We start from the raw sequence: 24300 nt of genomic DNA, 5'->3' as shown, positions 1-24300 counted from the left end.
ATCTGTTTAAATTTCATCATCTATAAAATGGGATAAATAGTAACATTTACCCCCCCAGGGTTATTGTGAACATTGAATAAGATAATAATTGTAAAGTCTTAATACAGTACCTAACACATAGTAGGTGCTATATAAATGTTAGCTATTGACATTATTAACTTGGAGACTTTATTTAGCTTTGAAAAGAGATGACTTGGGGGGTACAAGAAGAAGGGAATAGTTGTCTTCACCTATTTGAGGGACTCATGTCATTATGTCATTTTAATATGTAAGTTCTTTGGAGCCTTTTTTTAAAATTGGTTTTTGAAAGCTCAGTATCTTGTCCATAGTAGTCACTTAATAAAATGTTGAATTGGATGTATTGTGGAAGAAAGATTAGATTTGTTCTGCTTGGCCCCGGAGGGCAGAACTATTCTTAAGGGTAGAAGTAACAAAGAGTAACATAAGGAAAAAAAATTTTAAACAATATGAGTTCTCCAAAATTGAAATAGTTTGCCCCCTGGAGATGCCCTTTGAGCAAGGGCTGAATGGCTTCTTGTTAGGGATGCTATAAAAGGCAATCCTTTTTTTTTCAGGTATTGGTTGAACCTGATGACCTCTGAAATCCTTTCATTTTTTGAGATTCCAGGAAGTAGCCAAACCTAAGATTCAAGTCTGATGTGCTGACTGTAATTCCATCATCGTCATGTTAGATTATGCTGCTACTTTTATAATGTGAGATTGTGAGTAAATTATTTAGAGAATAACACACAGAATCACATAATCCAAAAGGGACCATGTGAATTTTAACAAAGGAAGTCTAGCTAATATGAGCTACATATTTGGGGTGTTTTTGTTCCGTCAAACTGTCTTAACAGTTTTAGTTCATTCATCTTAAACATTAAAAACTGAGCATAAATTTATATGTAATTTTCAAGATTGAATTATTATTGCTCTTGGTTACCTTTCTTGATTTTTTTTTGGGGGGGGCATTTTTTATCATGTGAATGTCCAGAAAAGAGAGCTGAATTTGGAGCCATAGATTCTGACTTCAAATCCTGTCTGCTACTTATCTTTGTGTTCTTGGGTTAGTCATTTAGCCCATTTGAGCTTCAGTTTTCTCATGTCTAAAATCCCATCAACTCAAAATTTATGATGTTATGACTGAGAAAAAGACTGAAATTCAATAATAGTCTCTCATGATTGTTGCTTCTGATGCCTAAAGAAATTTGTGAGGTCATTTTCTGAAGATGTTAGAAAAATTATGAAAAACTTTTCGATGGACCCAGTCTCGGGCATTTAATATAATCCAAGACTAAATCAATCCTCAGGTTTTAGTCCTTGCTCTGCTCTGTGCCTGGTACATTTTATTCAGTCATTTCAATCACATCTGATTTTTTGTGACCTCATTTGGTGTTTTCTTGGCAGAGATATTGGATTGGTTTGCTATTTCTTTCTCCAGCTCATTTTACAGATAAGGAAACTGAGGCAAACAGGATGAAGTGACTTGTCCAGGACTACACCATTAATAAGTATCTGAAGCTGGATCTGAACACAGGAAGATGATGAGTCTGGTGCTCTGTGAATTAGGGTGCCATCTAGCTGCTCTTGTGTCTGGCACACAGTATATGCTTAATAAATGCTTGATGGTTGATTGATTGATTGATTGTGGTATTAAATAGTCACATTCTGTTTTCAGGCCTCAGGATTTCCTCATGTACCAAATAAACTAGATGATATCAAAGGTCTCTTCTAGCCTTTAATATTCTAAGATTTTAGGTGATTGAATGAAAAACATAGTATGATGGCATTAAGCCATCCAGGAAAAGAGGATTTGCCAAATGTTGCAACTACACGGGGATTTATTAATATTACATTTGACTTACATTAACACATTTGGATATACAGTGAAAGGCTTTTAGTATCAAGCTGTGAAAATATTCAAGTTTGCTTTCACACATAGAAGGCAGCCTCTTCATTTCAGCCCTGGAACAGCAATAAGTAAATCACTAAAGGAATTCTCTTTTATGGTTCCCTACCTTCTTACCCAGGAATAGACCAGGGGGAGAATTGGACCCAAAGAGCTCAAGAATGAATTTAATGGTGAGGATCTTAGGCAGACCATCTTTTGAAAAAATCATCTTGGATTGCAAGCTTATTTACATTGAACAAATTTTTCCTTGTCAACATGAATATTTATTAGATTATATATTCATATTATGCATAAGCATTTATAAATCAAATGTTTATGAAGCATTTAGAATTTTAACATATGTAACATGCTTTGCAAACTTTGAAATTCTTTCTGTATAAACAATGATGATAATCTTCCCGGACCCTTCTCCAAAGGATCCTGAAGTTTAATTAATATAAAAATTACCTGAGAGAATGAAATAGCTTTTCACACTAGATAGGAGATGTGTGGTATTCCCACAAAGGTGCCAAATTTGAGCCAATGATTCAAGGGGAATGCAGTCCAAGCCAGAGTAAAATGGGAGTTGGAAAATATTTGACAAGATCAATAAAAATACAATAAAACATAGATGCCATGACACTTTAAAGCTAAGTTGATATGCTGCCAACAGAAATGTGTATTGATTAGTGCCCACCCTCTTTCTAAGGGAGTTGGATACCCCTACTTTAGCACTCTTACAAATGTAACTGAATTTAAGAACATGGTGAAAATCCTTGTCTACCAAATATATCACCTGAGAATTGAATATGTTCCAAAAATATGGAGCATCCAAAAAAAAAAAAAGGAAAGAAACTGAATAAATAAATAAAGATACAAGCTAATGCCGCAAGAAAATATATTCCCTTACCTAATTTTGTAATTGAAACCCTAAATATGGATTGTTCTCTTTGTCATTCTTTTTTGAGCTCAGATTTTGGCTTACTCAGGTAAATTTTTCATTTATTCATATCTGTATAAAAGAAGTTACATAGATAGAGCCTTTAGTAATGATATAAGGTTAGAATGCAGAATAATGATAATGATAGCTAATGTTTTTATAATACCTACAATCTGGGGCACTGTTTGAAACATTTTATAAATATTGTTTCATTATTTCATTGACTGGTAAGTCCTATTATTATTCCAATTTTACAGATGAAGAAACTGAGGCAGCCGAGTGCTTAAGTAGCTTGTCTATATTTTCACAGCTAATAAATGTCCAAAGTTAGATTTGAACTCTGTTCTTTCTGACTCACGTTCCAACTCTCTAACCAGCTCCCTAGCTGTCCCTATACTACATTGGTAAGCTATTTCTGTATATTCATTCCCCTTCTTTCCTCTCTGGTTTCCTTGCTCCCTTGATCCCAACTCTCTGCAGGTACAGAAATACAGGAGCAAAGCCAAGGGTAAAGTAGTGATCTGTGGCCATGTATTTCTTCTTCACACTCCTGATCCAGCAAAGGAGGAAATTTTTATTTTATACCATATTACCCGAGTCCATACTGGATTGTAAGTAGATAGCCTTAGGAGAAAACGAATAAATTTGTAGAAACTTTAGGATAAATACACAGATTAAGGCATGGAAAGAGGTAGAAAGTAAGGTACTTTCCTCACAATTTTGTTGTAGTTATTCATTTGTTTCAATAGAGTCCGATTCTCCATGACACAATTTGGGTTTTTTTTTTAGCAGAAACATTGAAATAGTTTGCCATTTCTTTTTCCAGTTCATTTTACAGATGAGGAAACTGAGGTAAAGAGGGTTAATAAATGAGTAGCCCAGTGTCCAAAGCCTGATTTGGACCCAAAAAGATGAGTTTTCTTGACTCAGTTCAACTCTTGGGAATTTGGGGATAAGATTTTATTGTTCTCTAAACAGCAATATTTGAAAATAATTTGAGAAATAATACTTTGAGGCAAACTTTTTAAATACTACAAACCAGGTTCTGTTCATAGGTACTAGATTTTTATTATTGTGTCCTTCACCGGTCTCTCAAAGTACTTTTCAGATATCCTTTGAATCTTCACAACAGAGCTAAAGAAAAAGGAGGGATGCAGAGAGCATTCTTCTTATCCAACACACTGGATTTTTAAATTCATTCATTTGGGGTTTACCCTTCTATTCATCTGCCTCCCATTCCCAGGGAAGACTTCTTTACCTTGCTAAAAGGAGAAAGCACAATTTCTTCTTTCAAAATAATCAGTCATTCACCAGAAGACTTTAGACTTATCCAGTCATCTCCCTTACTTTTTCCCCACCTGGAATACCAATTTTCAGATTAAAGTTCCAGTCTGAGGTTCCAGTTTCCTCGTCCTCCCCTCCCTTCCTTGATAGAGTCTTAATGGCATCAAGACCTGGATTTGAGAAAGCAAATTACTGCCTCAGTTTTCTTATTTATAAAATGGGAATATCTATAGTATCTACCTCACATATTGTGAGGATCAAAGATGACTACTCAAAACACCTTGCAGACCCTAAAGTACTATATAAATGTTAATTAATATAATTTTAAAATTAGCAAATGTGTAAGCCGTCATCATGTTCATCAGTATCTCAATCAACCAAAAAGTATTTCTAAAACCCTGGTTTCCAGCATGGATGGGGTGTTTAATTTGGAATCAGGAAGGTCTGAATTCCAGTTTCATTTCAGACACCTACTAATTGTGGGAATTTTAGCAAGTCTGAATTTCAGTTTCCTCATCTGTAAAATGGGGATTATAATTGCATCTACTTAACAGGGTTGTTGTGAGGATTAAATGAAAAATTGTATGTAAAGAACCTTTAACACTTAAAAGTGGCATATAATTATGAAGTACTATTATTAAGTGAAGGATTAAGTAAATCTCAGGTTCGGGCACCTGGATTAGGAATTCTCACTATCCCATTTCTTTTTATTAATTGTTTTTGGTGTGCATTTCTTAACTCATTCACCTAGAAAGAATAGCGATGGATTTTCTTGAAAGCCTGTTGTTTTGAAGCATTAAATTCCTATTGTTAGATTACATGTTCCTTTTCTTGGACTAAATTTGCTGAGAGCTCAAGACAAAATTCTCTGTGCTTAATGTATTATCTTGATATGACTGGGCCCCTGGGATAAGAAAACATTCATAAAAAGGTGAATTGTTGCCAGTGGTACATAAGGTCCTGCTCTTAAGGAAGCAGTTATCCTTTGTGATCTTGACCTTATGACCCAAACAGTCCTCAAGTGACTTGTCTGTCCATAATCACTGGCCATTCAGCCTGGGATTAATTTGTTCCATGATTATTGAAAATGTTTTGAAATGTCTTGGCAGTACATGATCCCACTGAAATTTTCTGTGACAGAAGTGTTGTCTTGTTTAGAAAATATGTTCATTTAGTCCCAACAGTGATAGCCTTGATCTTTCCAATCAGAGACTTTTACAGACATGGGAGAGGACATGGTACAGAAGGAGGTTGACAGAACCTGGAAACAAGCATGACATCGACAGAGTTTTGGAAAAAGTAACCTTAAGTGAATTCATCCAGTGCCTGCTGTGTGTAACATACTATGCCAGGTATAAGCCAAACCTAAACAGTCATCCTCAAATAGCTTAGATTCTGCTGGAACTTTTGTATAGTGCAGATATGTGGGTGAAAAATCAAGCAAACAAGAATGGTCCCTAACATTCAACTACTCAAATGTACACTTCAATTCTTCAACAATTTGTGATTTCATTGGTAGGAATGTTCCCTCCACCAATGGAGAGCAAAACTCTGTAATCTAGGAGAAGACTTTCAAAAGTTGGCAGCAGGATAAAAATTCATACCCCTGCAGCCAAGTATATATGTGATACTCTGGATTTAGTAAATCTTGAGAGGCATATACTCTCTTACTAAATCCTTGCTCAGCTCCTTTCCAGATTGGTCTAGAATCTGCCAATAATGACCTTTGGTTGTCCAGTTTTCTGATTTTCCCTTTGTTCCACAATGAGTCATCAGAGTAAGACTGGAGTGGAGTGAAAGAAATTGGGGGTCAAGAAAATCCCAGAGTTAGAAGGGAGGGAGGGGGTATTGTTGATGGAGCATTTAAGATTATTTATTGTTATTCAAGACCAAAGTATTAGCACAGGGTCAGGAACATAGTAAGTGTTGACTGGCAGATGTGCCAGTGTCATCTTGATTGAGAGAGATATGGTGCTCACAATGAAGGAGGTAATAATTTTACTGTATTCAGAACTACTTAGATAAATGATGCTCTATGTTATTGTTTGAAATCTGCTAATACTATGTCCCTTTAATTTGTACTTTTTCTCATTCCCCTGAGTTTTCTAGGATTTTTTCCTTCTAAATGAATATTATTATTTTGTATAATTCTAAAAAGCATTTCCTTAGTAATCTGATTAGAATGGCTAAATCTAGACATTAATTTATGTAGTATTTTCATTTTGTGATATGGCAGGCTCTACTCATATGCAAATAGCTTTCTAATAATTAAATTTCTTTTTTCTGTCAAGTGTTTTGTAATTTCATTTATATAAATCTCATATGAGCATTAGCCAATTAAAATCTTAGCTATTTTATACTCTTATTATTTTGAGTGGAATTTCTCTTTAAATGTCTTTTTGATGTTTATTAGTTTTGTATAGAAATGTGGAGATTTTGTGGATTTACTTTGATTACTGTACCCTTTTTGATAACCATTGATCTTTTCAGTTAGTTTCTCTGCTACTTTTATGAGATTTTCCAAGTACATAATTCAAGTACATTTGAAAATAGGGATGTTTTTATCTTTTCTTTACCAACGTTTATATCTTTGCTTTTGTTCTTTTGTTTGATTACTCTTAGTAACATTAGGTCAAATAATGGTGAGGAAAAAGAGCTTCCTTAATTTACATCTGATTGTACTAGGAAAGTATCAATATTTCTCCAATATAAAACATTTTAAATATATGCATTTAATTATATTAAAGAAGGATCCTTCCATTTCTATGACTTTTAAAAGGTTTTTTTGTTTGTTTGTTTGTTTTTTCAAGTATTCAATGAATGCTAGATTTTGCCAGAGGCCTTTTCTGTATCTATTGAAATAATTATATGGGTTTTGTCCTTATTCTGTTTACATGATTAATTGTACTATGTTTTCCTAACATTGATCCTTGACATGAATTCAACTTAATCATAATGAATTATTTTCTGGATTTACATAGTCTCCTTGCTAGGATTTTGTTTCAAAAACATTTTATATCAATATTCATTAGTGTGAGATTGATCTGTACTGCTCCTTTTCTGTCTCTCCTTTTCACTATTTGGGTACCATATTTGTCTTATAAAAGGAATTTCATTGAGTGGTTTCCCCTCTCTATTTTTGAACAATTTTTTTTTTTGTAATGTAGATACTAATTGTTCTTTAAACAGTTGATTAATTTTGTACCTAAATGGGTTTTCCCTCACTTTGGCAATTGATTTATGGATTGTTGGATTGTTTGTTTTCCTGAGATTGGATTAAGTTCTCAAATTCTTGTTTGTTGGTTTGCCTATATTGTTGGTTTTTTTCTCTTTTTTAAAGAGTTCGGCAGTTCCGTTTTAAGTCTGTTTTGTAGGTGTGTAATTTTGTATAATTTTTAAATTTCCTCTTTGTGAACAAATCAGCTTATTTTTGGGGTAATTTGGGTTTGGGTCATTTAATCTTCCTCTGTACGATTTTTTAAACTTAGCAGACAGAAATGGGTATAGCCCTTCAACCAATCAATCAGCAAGCATTTATTAAGCACCAAAAATCTGCAGTCTCTGTGATGGACTTTGGGAATACAAACCTAATTCTTGTTATACACTAATAGCAAAGACAAGAAGTACATATATAAATGTATTCTGAATAAATGCAGTAGTTTCATAGGAAAGATTCAAAGACTTGGGGGAAAAGTAAGTCTCATTCATACACTGAAGAAACAGTTCCTGATCATAAAGAGATGATTAACATGGTCAAGCTTTTTGTATCATAATATCTTAGCAAAAAGATTCTGTAGGATTTTCACTGAAGCCTTAGGCTCTCAGGGCTGTTGCTAGCTGAATCCAGTTAGAGGCTATGGTTTATAGTTCCACAAAAAATTTCCATTATGCACAAATAAACATAAACTGCACACTCCAGAGGCTGTTTGGTAAATTCAAATAATGTTGTATGTTAATGAGGAACTACATGGATTAATGCAGAGATGTAAACCCAGGAAGATCTAAAAGAATGTCTAGCTGATCAGAATGATTCTTTTGATGGCCATTATGAGAAATTAAAAACATGAGAAAATGCTAAGATAATCTTAGATGCTTAACAAAAAATCTATAGATATATTCTTGGTAAGCTATTAATGTTCATGATTAAAAGTGACATTTTAAAAAAGGAAATAAAAAGTAAACAGAGCAGTCAGCCCTGACTTATTCCCAATATCTTTGAATTCTGTCTCCCCCCGCCCCCCAAAAAAAATATTGAGTAAGTTCTTTGTGTTCATAATCCAAGCCACATTTGGGAGGGGCAAGGGGAAGGATTAACCAAATTCGTTCTAATTTATGTTCTGTCTCCCACTAAAAATAGGGTTTATGTATGACCATTCCTAATTCCAGAAGACTGATGCTGAAACATAATATCCATTATAGAGAGGTAATAGATAGTTATAGTTAGGTTGTATCATCACTGTCATCTATTATATAATATGTGTATACACCCATGGTTATATATAATTTATTAAATTTATATACAAAAATTTGTTCAGACCTTGCTTGTCTAACATGAAAAGCTAACATGAAAGCACTTTCTCCCCTGCTTTTCAGAGAGCAATCAAGGTAGAAGGGTTTATAGCAGTATAGTATTGTCTGAAATCAATATTTTTGTTTGAGACATAAGCGCAAAAGGTCACAGGATTCTAAAGAATTACTGAGAAAAAGTATTTTGCATGTTTTCAACTTTATTTTGTGTACTGCAATTTAAGAATTATTTCATGGTTACTGTGTTAGGAAAAGTCATATTATCAGAATCAGTGTCTTATTATAAAGAATTATTTGTATTTTCAGCAGTCTCTAGTGAAAGATTATACTTTTGGGTAGTTATGGGAACCTAACCCCCTATATCCCATAGGCTCAATGTATCAATATTCATGCTTTTTACTTTTGTACCATTTTAAAAGGAGCATTACTCCCACAAAATTTGAGGATTGACTCTATAATGTAAAAAGAAAACAAATCAATAAAGCTGAAAATGTAAAAAAATACTTATGTGACTTTTTTTCCCCCTAGACTTATTGATTACAGTCGAATGGACTCCAATTATCCTTCTTAACTGCCCTTCATCAAGAATAATAAACCTCTAGTCATTCTTTGGAATAGGAAATTCTGCCTGATTTGAAATATTGTTTTGGTTTTTTGCCATGCTGGACCATCATTTCTTATTATAAGCTACTTTGTAGTTCTGAGCTACAGAAGGCAAGTGTTTTAAAAATATGTCCCAATAACCTACTATGCTTTACAGATGGGTGGTACAATAGTACACTTGGACATTCTGCATCTTTAGGGTATGACTGAAAAACCAGTTCCATCTGTTGAATTTCTAGATTATATCTATCAATTTAAATTTAATTTATTCCTTTTATTCTGCAGGTGATTATGTATATAGGTCAAGTCTCCAAAGATATTCTGAAGTGGCCCCGGCCCTCTTCTCCTCCAGTCGTGAAGCTAGAAAAGAGGTTAGCTGATGAATTTGGAATGCCATCGACTCATGCCATGGCAGCAACCTCTATCTCTTTCACATTCCTCATCTCTACAATGGACAGATACGAGGTAGGAAGCAGCCCTACTGAGGGTTCTTCTGGTACTGAGGATAGAATGAAAAGAATCGTAGAGTCAATTTAGTACTGAAAGAGAATTTAGAGAATACAAACTAAGTCTCATAGAAGAAGAAACTAAAATAAAGAGAACTTGCCCAAGGTGATACTCTAGAAACTGACTGAACTGGGATTTAAACAAAGCTGCTACTTCCATTCATTTGCTGTTTCTTCTCTAGAAGATTGACCCTTCTTGGGGAGGGCTATGAAGGGAGGAGTGCTGTTTAGGAGAATAGATTTTCATTTCAGAATTTTCCATATAAAAACAGCTTGAGTGACTTTGAGATTCATGGAACAGTGACTAGGACGGATTAAACACTCACAGTGACACCCAATAAAATTTTAACTATTACTGTTCTCAGTCTCATAGCTAGGTCTAAGTTTTAAATTCTAGCCCTTTTGGTTTTTTCTTTAGAACAACCAGTTGTGCTAAGGGTTAGGAAGTTTTGTACTCTGAACAAATGATCCCCAAGGATTGAACTGAAACCACCAAATTTATTTGGTCATGTTGTCTCTAGCCTAAAGCAGTAAGCAAGCATCATCCTGAACCAAAAGTTCCCAGGCTCTTCCTGCTTTTGGTGAGGGATAGTCCATTCTAATGGATGGGTTCAAAGCATTGCTTAGGAAAGAACTAAATGGGATTAAGTTTACAACATATTTGCTAAAAGATTAATAATTGTTATGGAAAATGTGTTAATTTTTATGATTATGCAATAGCTTGAATGCTAATTCTGCTAAGACTGCCTTTAATAATTTAAAAAGATTGCCTTTCTTTGATTTTTTCTTTTTATTAATATATTTTGTTTTTATGTAGCCATTGTTTCCAAATACATCCCATCCCTTACCCACAAGCTATTCCTTGTTACAAAGAATAAAAAGAAGAGAAAAAGGGGGGGAAATGTAGCTCAGAAAAACAAGCCAATAGATTACCTGAGTTTGTATATACACAATATTCTGCTCCCGTAATCTCCCCACTCCTCCCCATTTCCCATTGGAAGGAGAGAGGCATCTTTTCTCAGCTTTTCTTTGGGTGGAGTTGGGAGGGCAGGGATACTCTTAAATAATTAAATGACATAAATGTTGTCATTTCTCTCCTTTTAGACAACCATTCCTTTAAATTATGTAAACTGTCTAGAGATGAATTTTTACTCTTTGCAAATTTTAAGCCTCAGTTAAATCTGAGTGGGATCCCCTTTTAAGAAGACATTTCCTATTTTTGCCCCCCAAATCTGGGTACATGTTTTAGTGCTGTTTAGCAATTTAGCATGTTACTTAAATGAGATTTGTTTGTTTGTTTTTTAATTAGAAAATAAGACAAACCAACCTTCAAGTAAATTGGTATGTAATTGTTGGTGGTGCTCTTAAACTTCTGACATAAACATTATCTGAGAGAGGCAAGCCCAAGAGCCACTTGTGGGTGAGGTACCAGCCTCCTCAGGTTGCTCCTAAAAACCTGCAACCGTGCTACTCACAATAAGTTTTTGTCACAAGATTGAAACAGTAAAAAGGAGACTGTCCTTAGGAAACAGATTAGGTAGGTCTAACTTAAGATTACATTGAATCTTTTTTATTCACTTTTAATTTATATGTAGCAAGGGTGTTCTGATTCTTTTTTTTTCTCATATACACATATTGTTATGATAAATAAAATTAGCTATTTAGTTCTTCTAGCTTTTCCCCTAATAAACAGATCTAAACATACTCAGATGACTGTGTGAATATGGATTAATACAAATGTCCAAAATTCAACCAGTGCCAGCATTAACTAGCTAATTTTGAAATCAATGTGGCTAAACATCTAAAGCCAAATGAATGTTAAATTTTAGAAAGACATATAGATAGATTTTTGGAACTTTGTCAACACTGGAATGAGCATAATAAATACCAGGCAATTATTAACTCTTTGAGATGGGGGGGTGATGTCTTTTAGGTGCAATTAAGGCAGGTAGATGGGACAGCAATTAAAGCACCAACCCGAGAAGTCAGTTGTACAAATCTGGCCTCAGACACTTACTAGCTATGTGACTCTGGCAAGTCAGTTAACTGTGTCTGCCTTCTCCAAAAAATTGAATTGAGTTTGGACTCTAGCCACCCAAGTTTACATATACATGCAATTTCCCAGATCATCCCACCAAAAGATATCATCACCATTATGTTTTCAGGTTTGTATTCATTGGTTTGGGGTCTTTACAAAAGCCTTAAAAGCTCTAGTCAGTGCTATTATAGTCATCCCTACTTTACAGATAAGCAATATGAGTCCTAGAAACACCCAAGTTCAACCAGCTAGTGTATCATTCCAACTCAGAATCCCCAAACTTCCTAAAGCCCACTCCAGCTCTCTAGTCACTGTATTCCACTGCCATTCCTATGACCATTGGGTGATAATGGATACTCAGAACATCTAGGTGGAAGCATTGTTGACTTTCCTCATGACTAATTTCTGTGAGCTTAAAGAAAAAGTAAGAATGGAAATTCTATTTCCTTCAACTTAGCAGCTTCAGACATGAGTCTGTTTTCTACTTGGTACCATTTATCTTTTTGTTGGAATTGAAGTGTTATAACTTCACATTTAAGTATCTCCCCTCTCTCTCCTTCCCTAGATTTTATGTCTGGGTCTGAATGGCAAGATTGTTAATGTGTATAATGCTAGATGAGAACCAAAAAGGACAACTCACTGAAATGTATTCGTTTTATATAATGTTGAATATTAATGTCAAATGCCACACAAACTCTCATTTCTTCTCTTTCTCTTTCCACAGTATCCCTTTGCATTGGGACTAATGCTGGCCATCTTGTTTTCTACTATGGTATCCCTTAGCCGGCTTTATACTGGCATGCACACAGTACTGGTAAGGATTTTTCTCATATCTGGAGCTGAATATTGGAAGAGTAGATTAGCAGGATGAATTCACTACGTTATTTATATTTACAAAATTCTTTTCCAATTTAATTCATCTTCCCTTCAGCCCTGTGGTCATTTTGCAAGGTATACATATCCATGGTAACTAATTCCCTAGATAATATTAACAGGATATTATACCACCATAATTGGTATTTGAAAATTGATTATATTTATTCCCTTTTCTTTTTGAGGGGCTTCTCCATCACTCACTCATCATTAGCTTATTCCCTACCACATTATTCCCTTGTCTTACACACACACACACACACACACACACACACACACACACACAATCCTTCTTATAACAAATGAGTAAAACCATGCAATAAAACAACAACAACAAAACTTCAGTAGAAATATAAACATGGTAATTTTGTTACTATTCTTTTACATTTAAATATCTTTTTAATAAAACTAATGGTTCACAGTTTTATATACATCTTTTTATATTGAAATGTTTATATTTCTCTATGACTATTAAGTTCATAATAACAAAGAAAATTAAGAAAAAAGCTACTTTAAAAAGTTAGTCACTGGCTAAATGTTTTATTCCCAATTGTAGAAAAAATGAAAATTGCCTTTATCAGTTACCATAAAAGGGGAAGAAAACTTCTTAGCTTTTTGTTGATGTCCCAAGTGAATAGTGGGTAGTTAATTCATATTTGTTGAATTTAATTGTTGACTAGTGCTAGTTGTTGTTTGGGGCAGGATGTAGCTGGGAGAAAATGGGAAAAGAGACATTTTAACCAGCAGAAGCTGCTGTACTTAATGGATTCTGGGGAAAAAGGAGTCTGTTCAAAACTATTAAAGCAAAAACCAAGCAGTGGTAGGTATAGAATAGAAGAATGACTTGAGTGACATAGGGTGCCTCAGATGAGATGGGTCAAGGACCTTGGTGAATTCAAAACATAAGGAAGAGGTTTTAATGTTCTTTCTTTGTGTGGCTGCTGAACTTAACTTTGAGGGAAGCAATAAGGGATGTTGAAACAACTGGAGTCATTTCTGGGGTAAGGGTGGCTCTGGTCATGGGAATATTATCTGACCAGCTCCTAGCATTCTAGACACTGTAGAGTCCTTTTCTTCACTCTCAATCCCATTTCACTTTGAGCTAAACAGGAAGTGGTAGAATCCAGGGGGGGAATATTGGCGGGGAGCAAATTCTCAATTTGCTACACTGCTGCTTGGAGGGTAAAGAGGTTGCTTCCAAATGTGTTTATAGACTTGGAATTAAGTAGAGTTCTCTTGGGTTTGTTGGCAATTTTTTTCTTTTTGTACTTTGGGAGGGGGGGGTTCGGGAGGTTATTTTGAATTTCATTGGGTTTAAATTAAAAACCATCTTATGAATTCAGGTTAAAATTCAGCATTCAAATATGTATGAGAGGCTACAGGCCTGAATTGAAAATACATATAAAAACCATTTCAGTAGATCTGTAACAAAACATTTTCCATTATGGAATGGTTTTCTGGAGGGCAGAAATATTGAATACCTCCCTAGACTTTAGTATACCTACTCTGAGAGCCAGCAGTATTGAAGTATTAGAAGAAATAAGAGTGAGTCTTACACTCTTAAAGAGAAGTTATGGTTCTGATTTTTCTCCATTATTTTTCAAAGTTGCCCCCAGTAACTTCAGGCCTGGGCTTAGCTGGTAAGGGTCCCAATGATAAGGGACCAGAACTCAGACCATTGTGATAATAGTGAACTACTGCTTAGAGCAACAGAAAGAAAAGAGAATTCATTTGAACTATGATTAAAAGATTTATGTCTGGGTTTGTTAGCAGGATAGAGTCAAATAGTAGCTTTTTATATTTCTATGGGTAGTATTGTCCAAAAAGAACTGAATTTGAAGTCTTGGGTCTTGGGTTGAAATGCCAGATCTGCCGTTTTCTATCTGTGTGTCCTTAGGCAATTAATTTCCCAATTTCCTGATGGTTAAATGAAGGTATCTCTGAGTTCCATTTAAGATTCAGACCTGTAATTCTTTTTTTTTTTTTTAAATAACTTTTTATTGATAGAACCCATGCCAGGGTAATTTTTTACAGCATTATCCCTTGCACTCACTTCTGTTCCGATTTTTCCCCTCCCTCCTTCCACCCCCTCCCCCAAATGGCAAGCAGTCTTTTACATGTTGAATAGGTTGCAGTATATCCTAGATACAATATATGTTTGCAGAACCAAACAGTTCTCTTGTTGCACAGGGAGAATTGGATTCAGAAGGTATAAATAACGCGGGAAGAAAAACAAAAATGCAAGCAGTTTATATTCATTTCCCAGTGTTCTTTCTTTGGGTGTAGCTGCTTCTGTCCATCTTTGATCAATTGAAACTGAATTAGCTCTCTTAATCGAAGAGATCCACTTCCATCAGAATACATCCTCAAACAGTATCATTGTTGAGATATATAATGATCTCCTGGTTCTGCTCATTTCACTTAGCATCAGTTCATGTAAGTCTCGCCAGTCCTCTCTGTATTCATCCTGCTGGTCATTCTTACAGAACAATAATATTCCATAACGTTCATATACCACAATTTACTCAACCATTCTCCAATTGATGGGCATCCATTCATTTTCCAGCTTCTAGCCACTACAAACAGGGCTGCCACAAACATTTTGGCACATACACAGACCTGTAATTCTTTGAATTAAAAAAAAAAAGCGAGGTGCTAATTTTCTAGTAGTAGTCCTCTCATTCCTTTCCCCCCAAAGAAGGTTGTACTGGCACCTACCATTGACTAGACAAATGTAAGACTGTCACCACATCCTATTGTATGTTCTCTACAAGTATAACAATGGAAAGAACCCTAGATTTGGAATCAGAATAATAATAATAGCTAGCATTTATATAGCACTTAAGGTTGGCAAAGCATGTTGCATGTTAATTAGTTGATCCTTACAATACTTTTACAGATGAGGAAACCAAGGCACAGAGAGGTTAAGTGATTTGCCACTTAATTTCCTTGTTAAGTATGTGAAGCAGGATTGGAATTCGGGTCTTCTGAACTCCAAGTTTATCGGTCTTTGCAATGTTCCATCCATATAAGCATAATAGGCAATAATTTCACTTCATTCCAATAAACATGCAAATCTTTGAATCCTCTTACAATTCTCCGTCCTCCCTCTTACTTTAAGATAGAGTTCATCACAATATCATCAAGGGTTCTGATCCCTTATAGAATGATACTGGACTCATCTGTCCATTCTTTTAAGCTGCTGTCAAGTTAGAAGGACTGGGTTTCAAGCTCCAGCTTTAACACACATGGGCTGTGTCCCTGAACTTCTTCATTTGTGAAAGGGTATTTATTCTACGTAGCCTGCAGGTTTGTGAAGAGGGAAGACCTTCATCATCTTTCAGTTGCAGTGGAAACATAGGTATGTCCAGAGTCGAGCTGAATTTGCCCTGACACCATGGGAAAGTATTCCTGTTGGCCCTTCCCCAGAGTCTATGGTGAATGTTCCCTTGTACACACCTGGAGTATATTTTACATATGTTTATATACAGATATGAAAGTTGTTCTTATTAGAAGCATTACACTAACAAACTTTTAAAAATAGGCTGACTGTGAAGTCTTATGTGAACTGATGCAAAAAGAAGTGAACAGAACCAGAACACTGTACACACAGTAATATTGAAATGATCAATTAATTGTGAAAGATTTAGCAACTCTGATGTAGGACAGTTTCAAAAGACTCATGATGAAAAATGCTATTCCTCTTTAGAGAGAGAACTGACAAACTGAGTGGAGATTGAAGCATAATTTTTGAATTTCTTTATTTTTCTTGCTTTTTTTGCAACATGGCTAGTATGGAAAAATGTTTTGTACAATTTCACATGTATAATTGATATAATATTTCTTACCTTCTCAATGGGTGGGGGAAGAGTGGGAGGGAAGGAAAAATTTGGAACTCTATTTTTTTAATTTTTGCTTTTTATTTACAAGATAATATGCATGGGTAAATTTTCAGCATTGACAATTGCAAAACCTTTTGTTCCAACCTTTCCCCTCCTTCCCCTCACCCTCTCCCCCAGATGGCAGGTTGACCAGTACATGTTAAATATGTTAAAGTATAAGTTAAATACAATATATGTATACATGGCCATAAAGTTATTTTGCTGTACAAAAAGAATCAGACTTTGAAACAGTGTACAATTTACCTGTGAAGGAAATAAAAAATGCAGAGGATAAAAATAGAAGGATTGGGAATTCTATGAAGTGGTTCATACTCATTTCCCAGAGTTCTTTCGCTGGGTGTAGCTTGTAGAACTCAATTAAAAAAAAATTAATAGTACTATGATTAATACTGATGGATGTAGCTCTCTTCAACAATAAGATTTTTCAGTCTTGGTTGGAATCAACATTGAAAAATTTTCCAAATACTGTTACCTCTACCTTACACAAAACTGTCTTCTAGCTCAGAGTATAGCATTTTGATGTGTGTGTATATTTTCCCCCAATATGCTTAGCACTCAGCTAAGTTACCAGTCACTGCTGGGCAGGAGAGAAGGGAGCACAGGACTGTTTTCATGCCACTCTGTATTTAATTTCCATTTAACTTTTAAACAACTACTCCTCTGAGAGCTGCTAAGATTTAAAAAGAATTGTGATTCTCACCATAAATTATTATAAATAATATTATATTCACTATTTTTCCATGACCCTGGAGAGAAATGTATTTTTCTTTTATTTCTTTAAAGTTATTGGGATCGCAATTGTGCTTCCCACATATTCCAGTGACTATTTCTTAAGGAGCATGTCACTGGGAGGGAAAAAAAATATAAGACTCCATAATTGTTATATTCTTTCCCAATACGAGGTGAGAAGTGATAGAACAAAATAGCCCATTTCTTTGGCTAAACTTTAGGGATCGAGACCTGGGTCTAGTCCAGAACAGGTGGCAGAGATAGTACCAGGATGAGCCAGGAGTGGAGCTAATTGTGGTTGCAGGCTGCCTGCCATTCACAACTTGGAGAAAACATTTTACAGATCAGTAAGGAAGCAGAGAATCAAGCTGAGCCATCAGGCAAGAACAGAGACCCATGATCTATGACAAGGTCAAAGTCAAATGAGCCATGCAGGAGCCAGAGATCACCAAAAAAATTGAGTTCCGAGTTCAGTAAGTAACTGGGAGACCAGAAACACACAGGTGTCCAAGCAGAAATTAACCAAAGTTGGTCTCACACAGATCACTTTTTTCCCCGCATACTCTTCCAGCTATAACTATAGCAGGAACTGAGCTTCCAAGGCATACCCAGCCCTGAGATTAGAGAGCTCAAAGGTTGCTTTATTGTAGAAACTTGTTATAACTGGCACATTTTTATTTTAACTAAGTGTTTGGATTTATTCTTCCAACTATGCTTTAAATGATTTGCTTTAAAAAAAATATTTTTAATACCACCCTTTTAGCTATTTCTTGGTTCATCATGGCTGCTTATTGGGAATATTGAATGAGTACCTAATAAATAAAGAAACAAAAATAAAGGTAAATAAATGTAATAAGTTCATAAACTAACAATAAATTTGTAACTGATTAATTCATGGACTGAGTTGATTATCATTTATTATTATTTATATTCATCAATTTGTTATTCTTATTCTTTTGCTTAATCATACCAAGAACACACAAATCCCCAAAGCATAAGCATTTAATTAAGATAAGAAACAATAAATAAGGGCAAGAATCAAATACTAAATAGTCTACTCCCATAGAGTTTGTAGTCTCCAACTCACACTGCAATCCATCCTCTACTCAGTTGTTGGACTGATCTTCCTGAAGCCAGATCTGACCATGTCATGCCCCTTTACCTCTAGGGTCCAATATAAAATTCTCAGTTTGGCGTTCAGAAACCTTTGTAACCTTTCCCCCTCCTTCCTTCCCCAAATCCTGATACCCAACTTCCCTCCAGATTCTCAACAGTCCATTGTAATTGGCATCCCTGCTATTCCTTATCCAAAACACTTCATCTCCCTACTCAAGAATTTTCACTGGCTGTACCCCCTTCTTGGAATATTCCCCTTCTTGTCTCTGTCTCCTGACTTTCCCAGGATTCCTTGTAGGTTTCCTTTGCAAAAAAACCTTTCCTAGTGCCTTATATTTGAGACTATCCTAAATTTATCCTGTATGTATCTTGTTTGTTCATAATTGCATATTATCTTTCACATAAGACTTGGTTTGAGGTTTTTTTTGTTTTTTTGTTTTTTTGTTTTTTGCTTTTCTTTATGTTTTCAGCACCTAACACAGTGCTTAATTGATGGAATGACTGGAATTAAAACTTAATTTCACTTCAATTCCTTTGATGCTTCAGTATAATAGAAATGAAAGGGCATTTCAGAATTTATTCCCAGGAATGGATATCTAGAATTCAATGCTTTCTGCTTTTTAGAATATTTTAGAAACCCAGGATTCCTTTGGGTGAAGTTGAGGACAATGGAAAGTGATCATCTCTCTTCTAGAATTATCATGGTCCAGTTTCAACATACTGCATTTTGGGAATAATATGGCTATATCACTTTATGGGCTTAGGTTCTCATTCTCTATTCTGTTTATAGTTCCATCTCTTATGTTCCCTGTCTCTGCCTTTCTAATATATGTGTGTGTGTGTGTGTGTGTGTGTGTGTGTGTGTGTGTGTGTATTCCCCCTGAGGCAATTGGGGTTAAGTGACTTGCCCAGGGTCACACAGCTAGGATATGTTAAGTGTCTGAGGCCAGATTTGAACTCAGGTCCTCCTGCCTTCAGGGCTGGTGCTCTATCCACTGTGCCACCTAGCTGCCCCCTATGATATATTTTTAAATCTCTTGTCTTATAGAGCAATCTCCTGATTGTCAAAGTCTATAATGGCTTACACACAGTCTAAGCCCTGGAAGCATATGGAAGACATAGTCCAGAGAACTTCTCCCAATAACCAGTGTTAATTCAAATCCAACCATTATAAGAACTGAAATATTTTTTTCTTATAGCATATAGTCATACTAGGGTATGCCATGTCAATAGATGTTGCTATTGATAAAGTTACCGACAAATTGGCCATAAATAAATAAAGTTAAAAAGTTAAAAAATATAGATAGATAGATATACTTAAAAACCAAATGAGTATTTCCATATAGGTAAAAGAACAGAAGAAGAGAACTGTACATTAATTTATAGATCTCTATTAAGTAGAGCTTACTTGTTTTTAAAAGTATAGTAAATTCAATTGGCTTTGTATCTCCTTTTGATCTTCCTATGCATTTTTCTTTCCTTACTATTGTTCTTTCTCTCTAATATAAGGTAGTACCTCAGAGTTGTTTTAATTTTCATTTGTCTAGTCAGTAGTAATTTAAAATTTTTTTCAGATGACTACAGATAGCTTTGATCTCTTTGTGTGAAAACTTTCTGTTCATATCCTTTGACCATTTATCAATTGGGGAATTATTTGTATTTTTATAAATTTGACTCAATTCTCCATGTATTTGAGGAATGAGGCCTTTATCAGAGATAATTGTTACAAAATATCCCCCAGTTTCTTGCTTTCCTTGTAATTTGGTTGCATTAATTCTATTTGTACAAAACTTTAAAATTTTATATCATCACATATCTATTTTACATTTGTAAAGCTCTATTTTCGTTGTTTCTAAATTCTTGTGATTTTTATGGATGGCAGGAATATATAACAAAGATCTGTTGAAAAGACTAGGGAGGCTAGAAGTCACCAACTCCACCTTTGGTTTTGCTAAAAGTTGCTTTGCCTAGTTACAAGAACCATTGTTGGGGTCAAAGAGAAACTTGTCACTCTTCCACATAGCATGTTTTACATTTCTGTTGAGTGAAATCCCCAGGAAGAATGCAGACCAACAGCCCCAAGTATGCTTTCTCCCTGGTTGCCATATTACCCATGTGTAAGATGATATATGTAAGGAACATATTTGTGTTCTTCCATGGTAATATACATAGGGAATTCGTGTATCTGGAGAGCATGATCAGGAAAGTCATGGCTCTGATGCTTCAGAGCTGATGATGCTTTCTGATGATGGGATCAAGCAAGTTGAGTTTTTCTTCTCTTCCTTTTTATTTATTTATTTTTGTTTTGTTTTTCTACTGGGCTTGAGTCATCTATTACTCTGTTCTCCTTGTCGTGCTCCTTTCTATAGGATTCTTCATTGAGTTCTCTCCTAGATGTCTCTGCTACTGCTCCTCTGTTACATCTGCTGGTCTTCAGGTGCTTTTCCCAAAGAGTAAAGGGCTTACTAGCTCTTTAGGTTGAACCTCTAGGGATTGTCTTTAATGATAGCCAAATAGGGGAAACTGCCTTTGGGCATTAAATATGTTTTTTTTAATTGATTTTCCTTAAGTTTAATGTTCACTAAATGCTTTCCATCTATTATCTCATTTGGCCTTTACAACAACGCTATAGGTAGATGTTCTTATCCCCATTTTCAGGATAAGGAAATTGAAGCAGAGATTAAATGCCTTATCCTGAGTCACACAGTGAAGTATCTGAGGTGGGATCTGAACTCACATCTTTGTGATTCCAAGCCCAGCACTCTATCTTCTACAGCACAGCTGCTAGGCAGCCCACAAATAACAAGGGAAGAGAAAAGTTTACTTCAAGGAATCTCAAAGACTCTGTAAATATTTAAATGATCTTTTCAAATTTGAGTAGGCAGAGGGCACATTAGGCAAGAATAATCCAAGAAAACTGGTATCCCTATGATTTCACTGTTTATGATCTGTTTAGACACTTATTTAAAGTCATAATCCTATTGATGTGTCAGACATTCAGATTCAATAAAGTTATAGCCTGTTAGTATTAAAGAGAATTAAGGGTGGGGAAACTTGCTGCCTAGACTTGTTAGGCCTTTTTAATGCAAACCAACCAGTAATCATTCCCAAATTGCTCATGTTTTAGAGTATATTTTGAGAATCTCTGATTTTGTTGGGGTGAATGCCCCCATCACTCATGATTGTAATCACTCTCCTATATGCCAGATAAGCTTTGGAGAGTTACCAAGCTGAAAATAATACATCATCCTGTACTAACCTGGTGATGATCCCCTCCCTCAAAACTGGTCTTTGGGTGGTACATAGAATGTTGTTGAACCCTTTTTGGAAAGATCTATCAGAGCTTGAAGCCCTGCAGGTTCTCTGAATTCTGTGACAATGAGGAATCAAAAGAGGGTGTTAGTGGAAGTCTTTTGGTATTTACCTTACAAATCATACATAAAATTCTTATTTTTCACTTCCTTATTTTATGAGAACTTAATTTGGTCCCATGCCATTTTTTAAATTTGGCAAACCTGAACATTTTAGAGAGAGCTTGTATTAGAAAAGTTAAAAAGTTAAAATGCCTTTTTTTTGTTGTCAAAACATGGGACATCTTCAAGATTATTCCTTTTGTATATTCTATACTTTAGGCTGTATTCATAGGTTAATACAGAATGAACCACTTCTGCTTAGAAGAAATGTTTTCTACTTAAAACACCAGAATCATAGAAACACAGAGTTTTAAGGGATTTGGATGCCATCAAGTTCAAAAGATAGCTAAAAGATAAAAGAAAACCTACACAAAAAAACTGGATCAGTGCTCATTCTGGCTTTGCTTAAAGACTTGAAGTGAAGGAGGTTATTTAGGGCTCTTGACCACTGGGGGATAACCCTTCCCATGTTTGGAGGGCTCTAATCACTGACTTGCAGGTTAGCACTTTACAACTTCCACCATACATGACTGTTTCTGTTTTCTGGTACAAAATACAACAAATTTTGAGTCCCAAATTATTTCCCTCCCTTCTCCCCACATTGAAAAGGCAAGCAACTTTATACAGATTGTATATGTGGGACCATGCAAGACATATTTGCTTATTATGTTGTGAGACAAAAATATTAAAAAAATAAAATTTAAAAAACAAAAGCTTCTATTCTGAAGAATTTATGATGAAAAATGCTACTCTTCCCAGAGAAAGAACTGAATAGGTATTGAAGCATACTTTTTTTTAACTTTATTTTTCTTGAGAGTTTTTTTTTTTTTTTGGGGGGGGGGAGGGAGGGGAGTGGGAATATGTTTTCTTTTGCAACATGACTTTTAAGGAAATGTTTTGTATAATTTCACATGTGCCTTCTCAATGGTGGGGGAGAGGAGAAAGGAGAGAATCTGGACCTCAAAGTTTAAAAATAAGTGTAAAAAGTGTTTTTATCACTAATTAGGGAAAATAAAAATCTTTTTAAAAATCATATGCTTTGATCTTCATTCAGATTCCATCAGTTCTTTCTCTGAAAGTAGATAGCATTTTTCATCATCATAAAGCCTTCAAAATGTCATAAATGTGTTGCCTGAAAATAGCTAAGTCATTCACAGTTGGTCATCATTCAGTTTTGCTCTTATTATTGACAAGATTGTCCTGATTCTGTTCACTTACTTTGTATTAGTTCCTATAAGCCTTTCTAGGTGTTTGGGCATAGTTCCAAATTGCTTTCCAGGATAGTTATATCAGTTCACAACTCCACCCATAACTTGGAATCTATGCCCTTGTTAGTGCAGCCCAAGGTTGTAATCCTAGTTCCATTACTATCTAGAATATCATATTCCAAATGCATTTGATAATATTATTGACTAATCCATCTTTTCGTTTTTTCTACAAGAATAGAATGAGATGCTTTATTAAAAACTTAAGTTAAATATAGTAAATTAAAATCACAATTTACCCATTAGTTTAGTAATCCTATCCAAAAAAATGAGGTTAGTGTGGTATGACTTATTAACGAAACTCTATTGATTCTTTGTAATTAATGACTGCTCTTTGATCTAGCTGTTCAACAAGCCCACATTTCTATATCGTTCCAAAATAACAGTATGTGAGAGATTTGGTCAAGTGGCAGTTAAGCTATATTTATCAAATATTTCTGATATACTTTATAGTAGATAGTAAAAACCTTGTTAAAAGGGAAATTAAAGTGGTCCGACATGACCTGTTTTTGATGAAATCATGTAGATTCATCTCCCCTTTGAGAGGTTCACTTTCTCTTTTAAAAAAATCCTTTAGACTTATTCTCAAAAGTTCAGTAGTTGATAATTGATAAGAGAAATGAGAGTGATGCAAGAAAATCATGACAAATGAGTCAACAACTTGATAAAGGAGATATACATACAAAATACTGAAGAAAATTGTACACTTAAAAAAAAACAAACAAACAGATTAGACCAAATGGTAAAGGAGGTACAAAAAGCCAACAAGGAAAAGAAAAACAGATTAGACCAAATGGTAAAGGAGGTACAAAAAGCCAATAAGAAGAATTGGCCAGATGAAAAAAAAGACACAAAAGGTCATTGAAGAAAATAATTTCTTAAAACTTAGAATTGAGCAATTCATGGAAGCTAGTGACTTTATGAGAAATAAAGAAAAAATAAAACCAAAAAGAATGAAAAAAATAGAAGACAATGTAAAATATCTAATTGGAAAAACAACTGATCTAGAAGATCAGTTCTTCTAGGAGAGATAATTTAAGAATTATTGGACCAAAAAATTATTGGAATATCCATAAAAAGCCATGAACAAAAAAAAAAGAATTCAAAAACATCTTTCAAGAAGTTATTGAAGAAAAGTGTCCTGATATTCTGGAACCAGAGAGCAGAATAGAAATTGAAAGAATCCACTAATCACCTCCTGAAAGAGATCCTA

At 34.8% G+C, this 24300-nt stretch overlaps 1 protein-coding gene across 1 annotated transcript in view; it reads left to right on the top strand.

The window, feature by feature from the left end:
- The window catches only part of SGPP2 (sphingosine-1-phosphate phosphatase 2), a 124596-nt gene that overhangs the window by 85944 nt on the left and 14352 nt on the right, over positions 1-24300 (top strand). The window contains exons 3-4 of the mRNA XM_051983465.1: positions 9531-9710; positions 12514-12603. Of these exons, the coding sequence (XP_051839425.1) occupies positions 9531-9710; positions 12514-12603 (270 nt within the window). The remainder of the gene's footprint in view (positions 1-9530; positions 9711-12513; positions 12604-24300) is intronic.

The sequence above is a fragment of the Antechinus flavipes genome, chromosome 3, assembly GCF_016432865.1.
Source record: "Antechinus flavipes isolate AdamAnt ecotype Samford, QLD, Australia chromosome 3, AdamAnt_v2, whole genome shotgun sequence".
NCBI lineage: Eukaryota > Metazoa > Chordata > Mammalia > Dasyuromorphia > Dasyuridae > Antechinus > Antechinus flavipes.
Note: the sequence above shows the minus strand (reverse complement) of the source record. Positions and strands in the feature narration are given on the sequence as shown.